At 44.0% G+C, this 18,063-nt stretch overlaps 1 protein-coding gene across 6 annotated transcripts in view; it reads left to right on the forward strand.

Annotated features, from left to right (window-relative positions):
• Positions 1-18,063, forward strand: part of ELMO1 (engulfment and cell motility 1) — a 575,941-nt gene that overhangs the window by 228,056 nt on the left and 329,822 nt on the right. For all 6 annotated transcript variants that reach the window (XM_015133709.3, XM_077995014.1, NM_001257647.1 and 3 more), the window contains 1 exon segment: positions 1,726-1,857. In XM_015133709.3, coding sequence (XP_014989195.1) covers positions 1,726-1,857 — 132 coding nt within the window.

Here is an 18,063-nt window from a genome sequence, read left to right on the forward strand (position 1 = left end):
AGGGAGTTTCACAGTTTGAGATGATGTCGTTTTATTATCATCTCAGAACATAGGGGCATGGCTTCAAAATTAGGTGAATCCAGGATCAGAAAATATACCCAAATGCATTCTTCCATTAGGCTCCAAACATGCATGTTCTGCCTTTATTGAATAAGAAAGTTTGATGTCACGTGACCACAGACCTTAGCCCCTGGGCCCAAGTACGTTTAATGGTAGTAGCTTTCGAGTCAAGTTCCCAGACAACGAGGGCCTCTTGGTGACTCTATGTGGCATTGATTCTACAGGGTTGAGGCAGCAATTTTCATCCTCTAGAGATCAGTGCCAAGAGTAGGGTCCCAGATTAAACCTGATTTCTGGGCCAGCATTTCTGTTGGTTGGCTGTTGGCTGTAGCTCTCTGCTAGGTCTCTTGTTGTGCATGAAAGGTTATATCTCCATTCAGAAGCCTTTGGGGACTTTTGCTGTGTGAGGGTAGAGTGAGAGGAAACAGCTGTGAGCCCTGCCGTAGCACATTTTCAGCTTAAACAGTGCTGCAGCTTTGGAAAGGAAAACACTCATTATTGGCACGTGAGGGCCTGATCTGTTGCAGATGTGAACCGCGTATGTGAAGTGTGTAGCCACCGCGGCACTTCATTCATGGAGCAAGGCCATGCAGTTAAGAATGATGGAGAGGCTTTGAGAGGCAGTGAATGTGCCCCACGTTTTTGGCAAGGTGTGGTCATCCCAGGGAGAGGAGACTGTCATCTTACCACTTCTAGTGACAGAGAGCAATGCATCTTAATATTGAGTGACCCTCTTTGCTTGGAAACCCTTTTAAAAATGTATTTATATGTTTATTTTATAGTGGTGGGATATGTATAACATAAAGTTTACTATTTTAACCATTCTTAAGTGTACAGTTTAGTGGCATTAAGTACATTCACATTGTTATGAAACTATCACCACCATCCATCTCCAGAACTCTTTTCATCTTGCAGAACTGAAACTCTGTACCCATTAAACACTATTTCCCCATTCCCCTGTCCTCTTAGCCCCTGGTAACCACCATTCTACCTTCTGTCTATGAATTTGACTACTCCAGAGACCTCATATAATTGGAATCGGACAATATGCATATTCCTGTGTCTGGTTTATTTCACTCAGCGTAGTATCTTCAAAGCTCATCCATATTGTAGCATCTATTGGGAATGCCATCTTTCAAAGGCTGGATAGTATCCCATTGGATGTCCACGCCACATTTTGTTCATCCATTTACCCTTGGATGGACACTTGGGTTGTTTGCACCTTTGACCCTTTCTTTCTTTTTTGTCCTGTGTTTATTTCCATGAAGTAACTTAGTGGGGTGAGGCACTTTGGGTACCTCTTACTTTGTTCCCAACTGTACAGTATCCCCAGTTTCTCTAGCTTAGCTTTCTCCAATCACGACCCTTCCATCATATCTGGGCCTCTCAGTTAAGACTGCACTGGACCATCAATATTCGTGCTCCAGATGACTACTTGGCTAAGAGGACCACTGTGGAATACAGCTAGGCCTGACTAGCAGGGAGACTGACAGGGGAAGACCGGTCTGCAAAGCTGTAACTTAGAACATTGGTTCTCTTTGATCTGTTTTTCTTTTGCCTGAATGCAGTGATTCATTTAGACCCCAGGGAAAGAGTATATGTAATGTCACACAATGAAAGCAGCTTTTTCCCCTCCCTTTTCTTTCTACTCCCTGTTTCCTTCAGGCTCAGAGGGACATCATATTTGAACTTCGAAGAATTGCTTTTGATGCCGAGTCTGAACCTAATAACAGCAGTGGCAGCATGGAGAAACGCAAGTCCATGTACACGCGAGATTATAAGAAACTTGGCTTCATTGTAAGTAAGCTATCTCCAGTATGCGCTCTCCCTCCAGCCTCCCCGGGCCTGACCTCAGCCACATAACTGATGTCTCTTCCGAGCGTGTGGTCCTCTTGCGCTTTACAGAATAGTTTCCACATTTCCAGATGTTTAGCTGGTTTAAGCAGGATCACATGAAAATCTCTTCTGGCTTCAGTGAAATGGAATAACTTGCACAAGTGTGACTAATACTGAGTTTGTTTATTCAGTTCTGATTAAGTGTAACCAAGAGTAGTTCGGCCGGGATGCATCTTGACTTCATTAAATCTACTTCACAAGACGCTTAAGATTTGTGTTTGACTTAAATGAATGATGGCAGCTGTGGGATGGATCTTATTATTGGGTTAGTGAGTGGATTACTTACATACATCAATTTTATATCAAAGTCAAATTGAAAGTCTCCTGAAATTTAATCATGATGACATTAACACAATTTATGTTTGCTTAAAAGGCCTCTCTTGCTATGAATTTTAATAGGTTGTCTCCTAGATTTTTTTTTTCAGTTTGCAAATCAGAACACAGCTTGTCCCGAATATAATCCATTGTTTTTATTTCTATTTGCATTATGTTCTTGATTTTATCCCCATGAAGTCTCTGAGTGACCTTAAGCTAATATCAAATTCTGCAGGTGTAAAATTGGATTTCCATTTTAATCCCCATCATAAATGGCATTACTGAGATTTTGGCTTTGGTGATTAGAAATCACCAGGCCTTATTTTATAGTTTCAAATACTCTTTCCTTGGAAAAAAAATATATGTGCTATATGTGTGTGTGTGTGTGTGTGTATATATATAGTGTATATGTTTTATATATATGTATTTGTGCATATACATATCCACAGACACACCCAAATATACGTATATACACACAATGTATATATCTGTATATATACACACAATGTATATATCTGTATATATACACACAATGTATATATCTGTATATATACACACAATGTATATATCTGTATATATACACACAATGTATATATCTGTATATATACACACCATTAATATTTATATGTAATTTGACAAATGGTATCGTGCTTTATGTGTTATTTGAGAAGCCTTGTCTTTCATGGGAATATTCTTTGAAAATGTTTTCATATTACTTAAACATGTACTGTGTTTCATTATTGATTTGTTTTTCATTATTTAGATGTAATGCATTGTATTTAACCAAGGCCTTTTACTAAACGATTCAATGTTTTGAAATTACCATAAGTCTATAATTAATATCTTACAGCCCAGAATGTATGCACACCCATGCTTACATTACTAGGATAAATTTGTGGAACTGTACTTTGTATAAGATGTTTTCAAGGCTCTTGATACTGTCAAATTGCTTTCCAAACACAGAAAGTCATGCCCATTTTAACCAGCAGTGGGTCAGACTGATCATTTCTTTAACTCTCCAGTAGTGTCTCTTAAACTAAAAATGCCTAAAAACCTAAAAAACTAACACTCTTAACAAGTTATTGTTTTTCTAGTGTTAGTTTTAATATGACATTTTAAATAAGAATACTTACTGAATATTCAGCTTTGTAGCTTGCCTTACAGAGGTATTCTGAAATTATTTTTATATCATCATATTTTATATTTCGACCTTGGCATTCCACTTTATCTTTTAGTTGAATAAGTTTTTTAAATTTTTAACAAAAAGTGTCATGACTGGTGGAGCGGGTGAGTTTCCTGTACTTGTGTGTGTATGACCAAAAGCTCCAGGGTGGCAGTGACCTTGCTGGCAGAGCCACTCTGCCAGAGCGATGGTCCAGGGAAGGTGGATGGGACTCACTTTCTGCCTTGCCCTCAATTCCTTCCAAGTTTTACTTTTATGTGGTAAGCAAGACGTATCGAGGTCACTTGGGAAGCTTTGCGAAATCGCGCAATCTCTCTTACCCTCAAGTCATATCAAAATTACCAGGGAATAATCAGGGCATGTACGTTTGGAAAATACTCTTAATCGATTCCTCTCCTGAAGGAGAGACTGGTTCTAAGGTGCTCCTGTGACTGCAATTTTATCGTCTTCCTCCTGCCAGTGCCTGGATTTCTTCTGAGCTATGTAGAAAGTCCAAAACCTGAATTCTTTCCATGTGCTGTCCCGGGGATGCATGTGTTTCCATCCCAGTAGTGGTTTTCCTCGGGGGTAGTTGGATCCCAGAATGCACAGTATGGAGGGACTGAGGAGAGAGGGAGGTTGTGGGATGACCACATGGAGGAAATAGGATTACTGTAGAATCTGGGTCCCTGTGAGGGGTATCTGGAATGGGAGTGTGTGCTATGAAGCATCTCGTTTTTATTTTCAGGCCCTGTTCTTACGTGAGGTGACCAGGGTATTCCGTGAGCCAAAATCGGAGTAAATTTTCTCAATGTAGCTCCATCTGTCTAAACATTCTTGTTAATTCCTTGTACAGCTTAGTCTTGGTATGTCTCTGTCTTAGTTTTCCCTGTCTGGGGAGTGCTCTGCTTCATGAGTACAGAATAATAGTTTTTTAATTTTTTTTATTTTTTATTTTAACAATGTTAATTGGAGGTGGTGTTAAGACCTTTAGCACTTATGAGGACTTGAAAAGTCATCCTAGAAAAAGCAAAGACCCTGCACAGAGAATAATCATAAGAGAGTGTTGGTTTTCTTTATTTTTCCATGGTTCTTTTTTAGTTTTTGATTTTAGTTCTTCCCCTGCAACTTCTCCCAGGTCACAGTCTTGCATCAGAGAGTTGAGAAGTTGGAACGACTATTTAGTAATGATTTTGAATGCTGGAAATGATCCAACTTTTGACAAGCAGATATTTTCACTTTGAGTACCCAGTCAGCCAGAAATAGATGGGCCTCAGTAAACAGAACCGCATGGTCATGGCACCACCTAGAGACGGTCTTGGGAAAACACTGAAAGCTAGCTGATGATACCAGGGTCTGGCTGCAAAATCTCTAGATGCTGTAAGCAGTCCCATGCAGAATGCTCTCTGTACTTCCCAAAGAGGAGTCATCTTGCCTGTTAAACTCCTTACTGAACGTTAAGGATTAATTTGAGGTTGGGATCATCTTTTGGATCCCTCTGAAGAAAAGTTCAGTTCATAAGATGAAGACTGCTATTTCTCATTTTTCTGCTCCCAAGTAGGCAATGCCCAGGAAGCATCCCATGACAAGGTTTTGGAGTTCACTGGGCCTAGATTTAATTTTAGCTTTCCTGCTTTTGAGCCATGGGCCAGTGGTTCAGTCATTTAACCTGTTTGGGCATGGGTTTTCTCAGCTGTGAAACTGGGCAGCATCTTTTCCATTTTGAGGTTATGGGAGGGCCCCACAGGACCGTCTGCCCACGACTAGCACAGCAGCTGGAACCGAGGTGCACTCAGCCAGTGCTACTTCCCTTTCTTCCTTTTGGAGAGAACACATCTTAGAAATCATCTGCAGTCTTTTAAGTTTTCCAAGTTAAAAGGGGCCATTGCTCCAACAAGGCAAGAAGAACAGTTTATTAAAGGATAATAAACCACAACACCTTTGAGGAGGCAGATGGGCATCACATTCCTTCTCAGCACAACATGCCAGTGGAGCAGATTTTTCTGATAAAATAATTCTAAAGTCACAATCTAGGTGGCTGAGTGGCTTGTAAGGTTAGTCATAACACAGAAAAGGTGCTTCGTCTTCTTTCTGAGAGCTCGTTTTGCTTTTTGTTTTTTAGGTAGAGTTTTACTCTTGTCAGGTGCCCACCACCACGCCCAGCTAATTTTTTTTTCTTTTTAGTAGAGACGGGTTTCACCATGTTGGTCAGGCTGGTCTCAAACTCCTCACCTCAGGTGATCTGCCCATCTCGGCCTCTCAAAGTGCTGGGATTACAAGCATGAGGCACTACCCCAGCCATCTTCTAAGATCTCTGTTACTGATTTCTCTGGTTTCAAAATGGACAAGCCTTTGTAGGTCCCTTGGGAAGAGACAGAGTTGTCTGCGATAATGCTGTTCTTTTTTTCTGAGACAGAGACTCGCTCTGTCACCCAGGCTGGAGTGCAGTGGCACAGTCTCTGCTCTCTGTAACCTCCACCTCCCAGGTTCAAGTGATTCTCCTGCCTCAGCATCCTGAATACCTGGGACTACAGGAGTGTGCCACCATGCCCAGCTAATTTTTGTATTTTTAGTAGAGACGGGGTTTCGCCATGTTGGCCAGGCTGCACTCAAACTTCTGATCTCAGGTGAACCACCCACTTTGGACTCCCAAAGTGCTGGGATTACAGGTGTGAGCCACTGTGCCCCTCCGGGATAATGCTATTCTTAGTGGAACTTCTAAGAAAGGGCACATGGATTCCTGAGAGTAATGGAAGGCAGACCCTCACCTCTAGGATGACTTTATTTTGAGAGCAGGGGAAATGCTATCTACAAACTTGTCCCTCTTGATTGTAGCCACCAAGACCTGTGCACCATGGCTTTCACACTCTGCAAAGTGTTGTGTTCATGGCTAGAGCCCTTTCAGAGTTTGTCTCTGGTTTGATTTCCAATTTGTAGCCTATTTGTGAATTTTTCCTTGTTCAGTCTAGTGGATGAGCGTGAAAAAGGAGATGTCTGTAGTTCATCTTTCTGATCCCTTCTGAATCAAAGCAGATATTAAAATCAGACAAGGCATTTTTTTTTTTTTTCCCTAGCTGCTTTGTTTTCCTTTCCTTTGTATTGACTGGGGAGAAAATAAGCTGTTTTTTTTTTTTTAATTGTTTCTAAACGATATAATGTGTTTTAACATGAAACATTTTACAAAACTTTTTCATAATATTTCAGGATCATCCTGGAGGGAAAAATGACTAAAATGTGAAGGTGGAAGAGGTTATGGGTAACGGTAAAAACATTATTTCAGAATTAAGGTTCATGTTCAAATTTTTAAGAGGATTTTCTACCTTCTTGGGTGATAGAAAGTAATTACCTGTAGTTACACAAGTATAATTATACAAAATTACATATGCAGGGGTTGGTGTCGTCTTAATACAGTTTTTCACCAAATAGAGATGGCAGGGATTAAATGAACTGCATATTTATATTTTTCTTTCTCTATCTCTGTCTCCATCCTAATACTAAGGAAGGAAGCATCTTTGTCTCAATGCTACTAGGTGTCAATAGTCATTGTGAGAGTAACATTGTGATTAAGCTTGGGCTATAGATTTGGGTTGCTGACATCGATTTCTGACTCTTCCACTCACAGGCTGAGTGACTTGGGCAAGGTACTTGACGTTTTCATGTCTCTTTTTTATTCTTTAAAATGAGGGGTAATAATTTTCTCTATCAATACGTGTGTTGTGTAGATTAAATTAGTAGATACTTGTAAGTTGTTCAGAGCAGTTCCTGCTACATAGTCTGTGAATCTAGATGCTATTATTACGATGTTATGATTGCTATTAATATTGGAACGGCACCCAGTGCTCTGACACCATGATGGATTGTGATGGCAGAATGTGAGAGTTGTAGGTTGTCCCAGGAGGGTAATGTGAAATGCGTGGTAAAAGTAACAGTTAAAGGCAAAAGAACACTGGGTGCTTGGGAAACTGCAGGTCATTTATCATGGCCAGCATTTATGTTGCAAACAGAGACAGAAGTAGAGTTGGCTTTAGGAGTGAGGGAAGAGTTATAGAAGAATTTTAAATTCAAAGGGCTTTGTTATATACAATCAGTCCACATTATTCATGGATTCCATATTTGCAAATTTGCCTATTTGCTGAAATTTATTTGTAACGCCCAAATCAATATTCAAAGTGCTTTTTTAGATCATTCTGGGACAAATGCATAGTGGCAAAAAAATTTGAGTTGCCCAACTCAGATGTTCCAGCTGAAGTCGAACAAGACAACAAGCCACCGCCCTGCCTTCCTGTTTCAGCTCTCATGCCTCAAACAGGTGTCCCTTTCCCAGTCTGTCTAGGCCATGTTTTTCTCACTTTTGTGCTTCCTGCTTTCTGATGGTAATTTCAGTTTCACATGGCCCTTAAATGTGGTGCTGAAGTGCCGTTTTAGTGTTTCGAAGTGTAAGAAGGCTGTGATGTGCCACGCAGAAAAAATACAAAAATATACGGGTTTGTTAAGCTTTGTTGAGGCAGTCTAGAACTGTTGGCTGAGCATTCAATGTTAATGAATCAACAACGTATACTAAATAGGGTGTCTTTAAACAGAAACACACATAAAACAAGGTTATATATTCACTGGTTGGCAAAAACGTTATGGTCAAAGGCTCGCAGAAACAATTCTATATTGTTCCTAGGAGCAATGGTTCAGTAGTTATAAGTAAGTAGTTATAAGTAAGTTATACTTGCAGCAATATTCTAGGACACAAATACTGCAAATAAGAAGAGTCTACTATACTGGGAAGTCCCCAGGGAGCTTTTGGGCAGAAGTAAACTATGGAGAGGAGAATCCCAGAGGCCCCCCGTCTGTGATAAGTGGGGAGGAGAAAGTCTGCTCTTAAATGGTAATGAGAGGTGAAGCCAGCTGGGCTTCTGGGTCGGGTGAGAACTCTGTGTCTAGCTACAGGATTGTAAACGCACCAATAAGCACTCTGTGTCTAGTTAAAGGTTTGTAAATGCACCAATCAGCGCTCTGTGTCTAGCTAATTGGGTAGGGGACTTGGAGAACTTTTCTGTCTAGCTAAAGGATTGTAAGTGCAGCAGTCAGCACTCTGTGTCTAGCTAAAGGTTTGTAAATGCACCAATCAGCACTCTGTAAAATGGACCAATCAGCACTCTGTAAAATGGACCAATCTTCTCTCTGTAAAGTGGATCAATCGGCACGATGTGGGTGGGGCCAAATAAAGGAATAAAAGCAGGCCACCTGAGCCAGAAGTGGCAACCAGCTCGGGTCCCCTTCCATGCTATGGAAACTTTGTTCTTTCGCTCTTGGCAATAAATCTTACTGCTGCTCACTCTTTGGGTCCGCGCGCCTTTGTGAGCTGTAACTCTCACTGTGAAGGTCTGCAGCTTCACTCCTGAAGTCAGCAAGACCAGGAACCCGCTGAGAGAAACGAACAACTCCGGACGTGCCGTCTTTATGAACTGTAACACTCACCGCCAAGGTCTGCAGCTTCACTCCTGAAATAAGCGAGACCACAAACCCACCAGAAGGAAGAAATTCTGGACACATCCAAACATTAGAAGGAATAAACTCCGGACACGCCATCTTTAAGAACTGTAACACTCACTGTGAGGGTCTGTGGCTTCATTCTTGAAGTCAGTGAGACCAAGATCCCAGCAATTCTGGACACATTTTGCTGACCCAGATGGGACCATCACCTGTCGCCAAGTGGTGAGACTATTGCATATTGCCAAGCGGTGAGTACCATCGGACCCCTTTCGCTTGCTATTCTGTCCTATTTTTCCTTAGAATTCGGGGGCTAAATACCGGGCACCTGTTGTCCAGTTAAAAGTGACTAACATGGCCACTGGACTAAAGACACAGCTGTCAGGCTTTCTGGGAAAGGGTTCTCTAGCAACCCCATGACTCTTCGGAGTTGGGAGTGTTGGTTTGCCTGGAACCAGCTCCCGCTTCCCCTGTACTTCTGGGCTGAGCCAAGGGTCGACAGAGAGGAAAGCCATGCAGCTTCAGGAGCCCGAAAGCAAGTTGGCTGATCCTGCGGCCCTGAGCAGAACTCTCAAAGGCATGTTGCCTAAGCGAGACTCACCCATCTATCCTATCTATCCTGACCCTTGCCCCCTGGGTCCTAACGCCTGCCAGACAAACTTCCTGTCACCTCTCTTCTCCGAGGCTAGTCCCCGCATCTGAAAAACCACTGTCTCTGGTGCTTTTCTACTTTCTTGTATAAGAATGATTTCTAGTATAAACTCCAGGACTCTGTTACCTTCTTTAGGCACCCGGGCTCACCAGTCAGAAGGACATAATTTTTGCACAAATACCCGTTGTAGAGGGGGCTATCTGGAATTTTAGGATCCCTCCTCAGACAAGCAGGCCTAACAGAAGCTATTCCTGAAGCTACGATAGAGGGAGCCTCAGAAATTGTATCCTTCCTATTCATATAAGTGAGGAGAAAAGGCATCACTCTTCCGACTCTGGAGAGCCCGTGCCTCCCTCAGGGTATGGCCGTCCACTTCATTTTGGGGGCATAACATCTTTATAGGACATGGGTAAGGTCCCAATACTAACAGAGGAATGCTTAGGACTTTAACAGGTTTTCGAGAATGCGTTGGTAAGGGCCACTAAATCCGATTTTTCTCAGTCCTCTCTATGGTCTAGGAGGACAGGCAAGGGTGCAGGTTTTTGAGAATGTGTCGGTAAGGGCCACTAAATCCGACTTTTGTTGGTCCTCCTTGTGGTCTGGGAGGAAAACTAGTGTTTCTGCTGCTGCGTTGGTGAGCGCAACTGTTCCAGTCAGCAGGGTCCAGGGACCATTGCAGGTTCTTGGGCAGGGGGTGTTTCTGCGGCTGCATCGGTGAGCGCAGCTATTCCCATCAGCAGGGTCCAGGGACTGTTGAGGGTTCTTGGGCAGGGGGAGAAAGAAAGCAAACCAAAACGCTGGCGATTTTGTCTTGCAGCTGGGAAACACTCAGGCATCAACAGGCTCACCCTTGAAATGCATCCTAAGCCATTGGGACCAATTTGACCCACAAACCCTGAAAAAGAGGCGACTCATTTTTTCCTGCACTACGGCCTGGCCCCAATATTCTCTCACTGATGGGGAAAAATGGCCACCTGAGGGAAGTGTAAATTATAGTAAGAAGGAAAAGTTAAATAATTTCTGCAAATCATTCAGTACTACTCAGTACCATGTTGGAATTCACAGGGAAAGTATTATAACTTACTATGATTCAATTCATTTATTTTAAAGCCAGAAACTGCCTTAAAATGCCTGCTATACCAAAATACTACATCCCTGAAACCTGGTGAATTCTCAGAAAAATCATTCTAGATGAAGAGAACCCAGTCTACAGTGGACTTGCGTTGTATTTCAGCACTGATCCCAATGTGATTTTACCACAGGCTTTCATCACTAAGAATGTGGTGCAGTCTCTTGGAGTACAAGGACAGTATTAGTAAGAATCTAGAATACATTTGTGGGAATAGAAGAAATTAAATTTTGACATTCTCTTAATTTTTGTGGTATTCTCTTTTTGCAACAGGCCATCTCTGGAAAGCACAAGATAATGCAGGTTTTTGTCAATCGAATCACTTTTCCCTATATCCCATATTAATAACTGGGATAGTATTCTTAAACAAGCACTTTGCTTTCAAATACATTTTAGATATAACCCATAAACCTCAAAGTAAAAGGACAGTATATTTAAAAACACACATTTCCTGAAATCCTGTATGGTTATAGCTATATAGAATGCAAGAGGTCCCAGGGTGCTCTGTAGCGAAGCTCTGCCAATCCTAGCCAGTCCACCAGCCCCAGTCAGCCCCTTTCCCCTGAGGGATCCTTGGGGGACATGGGTGAAGGGATTACCCGGGATGATTCGGGCTGCATGAACTCACGCAGATGTGCCTGTTCCTCAGGGACCATATCTTATACTCTCTGCCTCCTTGACACTTGGATCAGATCAGAGACTCTCTTTTTCCTATCTGAAATGCTGCAGACCCCAGTCGTAATAACTTCTGAGGCATCCCTGACCTCAACAAGCCAGGAAATTCCTTTAGTGAACCAGAGCAGAAATAGCCACCAGGTGGCGCAAATACACAGCCATTGGCTCTCAGCCAGCCCGCTGAACTCTGGCCGGCTAGCTGCTGGGACGTTTCTGTTACATTGCAACCCTGCTTATAAGCCTGAAGGGTTTGAAGTTGCTTAAAGTTTAAAGGCCACGACAGGGGGTTCTCGGGTTCTCGGGGTCTCCTTAGAGGGCTCTAAAGCTTTCATCAGGGCCCAGAAGGAGCTAGAAGCATTCTTGGATGTGCAACTGGCCTCCGTATTAAATGGGATTTGCCTGATGTTCATGGCAGATGGGCTTTTTCCCAGTACCCGAGTCTCCCAACTCTCATTCCCAGTTATTTTTCCTTATTCTACCATGAAAGTATTTTAAGTAGGGCAGGCAACCTGTACAAGTAATTTTTGCTTTCTGCTTTAACATGGAAGTACAGGAAAGAATGCACTGGAAATGGAAAATCTCTATGAATATTGGCTGTAAAAACAATAATAATGTATTTGGGGGTTGAAAGTTCTGTCACATAATTAAAATATGTGACAGTAATAACATGAAGAGGGCAGGATAGTAAAGGGAGTTAAAGTGAACCAGCATTGGTGGGGAGTTATGCAAAGCTGTCTGGGGAAGTTTGATCTGACTCTTGACATGTGGTTCTCAGGTAAATAGAATCTTTTAGAATCATTTTTCCATTTTTTAAACAGTAGCCACCTCTGGAGCTGTATGTTTAGAGGTACTGTTGAGATTTCTGTTTTAATGGTGGGGAGCGTTCGAGCCTCTTGAGCATTCTTTTCATCTCTAACTTTTCCTTCCTCACTCTTACAAATATTAAGGGGAATTTATTTTTATTTGCATTTTTTTTTAATTGAGACAGGGTCTCACTTTGTCACCCAGGCTGGAGTGCAGTGGTGCAATCTCGGCTCACTTCCACCTCTGCCTCCTCGGCTCCAGCTGTCCTCCCACCTCAGCCTCCTGAGTAGCTGGGACCACAGGTGCTTACCACAAGGCCCAGCTATTTTTTTGTATTTTTGGTAGAGACAGCATTTCACCATGTTGCCCAGGCTGGTCTCAAACTCTTGAGCTCAAGCGACCCACCTGCCTTGGCCTCCCAAGGTGCTGGGATTACAGGTGTGAGCCATGGTGCCTGGCCATAAAAGAGAATTTTAAAAGGGAAGAGAAGCCAAAGTGGGCGGCCGATGGGTCAGGCAAAAACTGTCAGAGAGTTTCGTTGCACACTTCATTGATTGGCAGGTGGGCATCCTTTTCAGTGGCTCATTCGTTACAGGTGAAGAGAGGATTGCCAGCACCCTGCCCGTACATGTTCAGGGTTGCCTCTGTGCTGTGTTTCTTGGATGCTTTTGGTCAAATGACAGAGAGAATGGCATGCACTGTCTTCATGTTTAATTTTATATGCAGAGACCATAGTTGTCTTAAAGTTGTAGCTGCTAGTTGGGTGCAGTGGCTCACTCCTATAATTCCAGCAGTTTGGGAGGCATAGGAGGGAGGATCACTTGAGGCCAGGAGTTCAAGACCAGCCTGGGCAATTAAGTGAGACTCTGTCTCTACAAAACAAAAAAGTTTTTTTAATTAGCTTGGCATGGTGGCACGTGTCTGTAGTCCCAGCTGCTTGGGAGGCTGAGGCGGGAGGATCCGTTGAGCCCAGAAGGTCAAGGCTGCAGCACGCTATGATTGCATCACTGAATGCCAGCCTGGGCAACAGAGCGAGACCCTGTCTGTCTGTGGGGGGATGAAAAACAAGTTGTAGCTGCACATGTAGGAAAGAAAAAGTTAGCTTTGGAAAACTCTTGAAAAACCGAAGAAGATGAGATTTATTTCCTGTCATTGAACCAAGCGAACCAAGCACATTAAGTCACGGGGCAGGGCCTCTGCACAATGGGCTCTTCTCAGATAACTCAAGGTCTCATGGGGCCATTTCCACTTCAGTGTAGCATCATCATACCTCCTAGGGGTGCAGAGAGATCGAGAAGTCCCTCTTAGAATACCTGCAGATCTTTCTTCTGTGACCCACCTTTGCCATCCGCTGCATTGAGAAAGGACATCCCAACTGGTGCAGTGGGACCCCTGGGGGCAGTTGTAACACAAGCTCTCTGTCACTGTCTCGGGTGAAGAGTCGGCCCATGTTTTGCTCTTGCTGCAGGGCATGTGCTGTTGCCACTATTTCCATCTGTTTGGTGACTTTCGTATGTGATGTGTTATTCCCTTCTTCCTACCCCGGCATGGGGGGGAGCAGGGAGGAGTACTGATTGCTGGGAATAGTCTAATTTCAGAAGCACCCGTGACCTGTGGACTCCATCTGAAAAGGGGATGCATGAATAATTGGACTTTTAAAACTTTGGTTTGGTGTGGGGTGGGGTGGGGTGGGGTGTGGTGTGGTGTGGTGGGGTGGGGTGGGGTGGGGTGTGGTGTGGTGTGGTGTGGTTTGGAGACAGGGTCTTGTTCTTTTGCCCAGGCTGGAGTGCAGTGGCGTCATCATGGCTCACTGCAACCTCCACCTTCCAGGGCTCAAGTGATCATCCCACCTCAGCCTCCCAAAATGCTGGGATTACAGTTGTGAGCCACCATGTTCAGCCTGTTTTCATGTTTTTAAAGGAAGTGTTTTAAGGGAAAACTTAAAAACAGACGACCTATGATTCATTGCCATGATAATACTTGACCTTCGTTGTTCTTACTTTTTACGGTAATTAACTTTAACTCCAGACACAATTTCTCCAGGGTGGTTATTGAACACCAGGTGAAAAGATAGGTTTCTTCCACTCGTGTTTTTCCAACTCCTTTCCTATTTAGCACGCATTGTTATGCCTTAGGAAGGACATTTGTGGGCGGTTAAGGTTGAATCTGTTCTCTGGCCACTAGAGGGCGCGCCTATCAAAGGCATGTGTGTGAGAAACTCTGCAGGCTGATGGCGCTTGGATAAAGAGCAGCTCTGATGTGTTCATGAGGTGGAGGACTTAGTGGGGGCTAAGTTCAGCAGGTTCAGAAGAATTCTTTTCCAGCCAGAATCTTCCTCCTTCCCCCTTGTAGCTCAAAATCTCCAATAACTCTGTACCCTGGCTGTGGCAGAAGGAGAGGCAACATATTAAACAGTGTCAGTCCTTCGTCTCTGGTGTATCGTGCAAACTTCCTTGGCATCCTTTCTTTGCACATGGGGCATTAGAGCAAAAGAGCACCATCCAGCAGGTGCAAGGGTGACACACAGGGAACCAAGGGCGAGGAAACATCAGGGTCTCGTGATATATAAGCAAGTCAATTCTGTGTGAGGCTAATAAAACATAGCTTTTATGAGTGCAGCCTTTGGTGCCAGACTGCCTGGTTTTGCATCCCAGCTTCATTGCTCATTAGCTCTGTGACGTTGGACAATTTACCTAACCTTCCTTGCCTCATTAGTAAGTTGGATCTAGTAGTATCTCCCACCCAGGCTTGTTATGGACATTAATGAGTTAATTGATGTTAAGTGCTGAGAAGCCTTGGCATGGAGCCAATTTTAGTAAGTTTTTTACAATTGATGATTGTTATTTGGATCTGATGGTGGAAATGAGTCTGCAGAATGCATTTACACCCCAGATGACTGGGGACATTCTTCAACGTGGCTTCAAAAACAGTTAATCCTGAGGAGTGGCATATCCCAAAGTCCACGAATTCTAGAGAATTTTCATAAGAGTGCTTAGCAGTGCAGGAGTTTTATACCCCTCAGAGAGCCTCTTTAGTGAAGGAAGAGGTGGATTTTTTGCTGTGCATTTTTGCTACTCGGGAATTAGCATGTAGGCACATGGCCGAGGATGTCTTTATGGTGCCTGCTCTTGTGCAGATTTTCAAAAGCAGGTAAGGCTCAAAACCACAATATACATTGAATCAATGTGACTGTCCATGACAGGAAACACTTTTCTATCCATGATACCCTTTGGAGAGTGCCTTGGACCTAGGCTAGGCACTGCTAGGACAGAGGACCACCAGAATCTGGCGGGGCTGAGTGGTGATGGGGTCCTGGTGCCTGGGATGGGTAGTTATAGGCATCCAGCACCTCTTCCTCCAAAGATTTTCTGTAGGTGCCTGTACTCGTGACTTTGCCTCTAGTAGGATCATATCAAAGCACCCCTGAGAATCACGCTGGTTATTCTGGGTTACAGGCAAGAGAGGGAAGGAATGACCAGTTAAGAGTCTCATGATCCAGTTACCTGCTTCCCATTGACCCTGCTTTTGATGGCTATCGAACAGCTCCACGCGAAGCTAGCATGCCTTCTATGTTTATCCTTTCTCCTGAGATAGTGTGCTGTTGCGATACTTTTTATTTTGTTTTGTGTTTTTCCAAGTGGTGACTTTGTCACAGTGTCCTTCCTACCTCTGAATTCAGTGCGATGTGACCTCGGGAGAGGAGATGTGAGCACGATGTCCAGACTCGGACATGTCTGTTTCACGTCTGCCAGGAAGTAATTTTTATGCTGGGAGCCGGCTTCATGGCGTGGGATTCTAATTCTGGGGATGGCATTTTGTATGTGTAGGAAGACTGTCAAAACCTTTCCAATGGGAAGGGACAAGAACCAATTTGAGAATCACATGGTTACATAAGAACTGGCCCTGTGCGGGCATCTCTGCACACTTCCTGTACTTGTTCATTCTGAAGACGAGAGAAAGAGGAGCAGGAAGAATCTTCCATGAACTCTGCAAACCTACAAACTTTCCAATGAGAAGTGGTGCACACTCCCCAGATGGTGCTTGGGACAACATGGTTAAAAGGGTAAGGGGTATTTATTAACCCTTTGCTTTCTTGTTATTCCTGTCCCTCCTCTTTAAATGTTTACATTACCAAACTGGCTAGACTGCTGAGAATCTATCATTTTTAGGTGGCCTGCTAGGGTTTCCACTGGTCTTATCCCAGTAAATAACTGCAGAAAATAGCTGCAGCAGCCACACCCAGCAGCAGTAGCATCTAGGGGACTCTTTGGGACCTGAGCCAGAAAGTTCCCATATGCGGTATCTCATTCTGTCTCCACAAGACACAAGACACGAGGATTATTATGTCTATTTTAGAGATGAAGAAAAAGAGGCTTACAGCTTCAGAAGATTTGAAACCTGCCCACAATAGCTACAGTGTTTGAGCAGGACAAGGAGACATATGCAGACTTAATTTTTGTTTTCAAGTTGTTTAGTCACAGGTGCAGACACTCACGGGAGCAAGGCAGTGACACAGACGAAAGTAGCAGATCTCAGTGAAGCTTTATTTCTAGCCTCCTGTGCCAGGGACACCCTCCACTCCCTTGGAGTCCTTGAGAAGGCTACCAAATGCTTGTCTCACTGTGGCCTTTCTAGACTTAGCGTGGTATTCCCACTAATGAAGACCACACACCGGCCATCCACTTGCTGCTTCTTAAGGGGACATGCGCAGAGCATTGTCCTTCCTGGATCTCAAGCTAAACCCAGCAGGAGCAAGACCACGTTTCTATCTGGGGGTTGAAAGCAAAATTATGCTTCCAGTTTTCCAGGGATGCTGTAAATCCTTCCCAAATGCTCACAGCAAGCAAGTGGCAGGGCCAGCGTTTGGCCCCATTCACCCTGAGGCCAGTCCTCCCCCACCTCAGCCTCGAGGCTGTGCTGTCTTGCTATTTAAGGAAAAGGGAACGTGTTGGCTACAAGGTCTCAGTCTCTCTTTACATTCAATTCAGGTAAATCCAGGAGGCCTTGTCTCCATTCTTGGCTTATTGAGCCTTTGCCTGCTTTCCTGTTGTTCATTTGTTGATGACCTTGCTGCATAGCCAGCGCAAAGCAGTGAGGGAAAGCAAGTGTTTTCATGGCTGAGGTCCTGAGTGCTCATCTTCCTGTTTCATGATAACGCAGAAATCGGCCTGCATTTTTTGCCTTCTGTTGTTCATGGATGGAGCCTGAAGTTAGCAGTTTTGAATTTGGTTCTCTCCGTCCCCCCAGCCCTTTTATATATTTATCCGCGATGTCATATACTAAAGCTTTTGCTTATGTTTCTCGGAAGGGTTCTCCCGCATTTCCACTGCAGCCTTCCGTGTCACTTATGAGCATTAGGGCAAAGGGAAAGGGCCGGAAAATGGGGACCAGGAAGAGGGAGGCCTCTGCCGTATAGCTTTTACAGTTCAGGGGCATCTGCTGGAGATGGTCCGTCTGGGACCATGTCTGTTAGGAGATGAGCCATGCCAGCTTTTGCAGATAGGAAAGCTGTGGGAGGAGGCCCAGTTCTTCCTCACTTTGGGGAAGCATCACAGATTCCTGCAACTGCTGCTCACTGCAGGGAGCCCCGCCTCCAGCCAGCTGGGCGAGGCTGGGCATCCAAACAGGCATCCAAGGCGTGGGACAGGGGCCTGTGGATTTCCTCCGTCTATCTGAGTGGCTCACTGAAGGATGGCATCCCATCGGTCACATGTAGGGCACCTTGATAGTAACGGATCATGCTATGGAACAGGGTCATGTTGGAGTTTAGACTAAAAATAAGAGACTAATGTGTTGATTCATTTGTTGGTACAACCAACACTTATGATCATTTATGATATTTAAGGCAGTGTGCGGACTGTAGTCACAAAGATGAATCAGGGAGAAGCC

This window comes from Macaca mulatta, chromosome 3 (assembly GCF_049350105.2).
Source record: "Macaca mulatta isolate MMU2019108-1 chromosome 3, T2T-MMU8v2.0, whole genome shotgun sequence".
Taxonomy (NCBI): Eukaryota; Metazoa; Chordata; class Mammalia; order Primates; family Cercopithecidae; genus Macaca; species Macaca mulatta.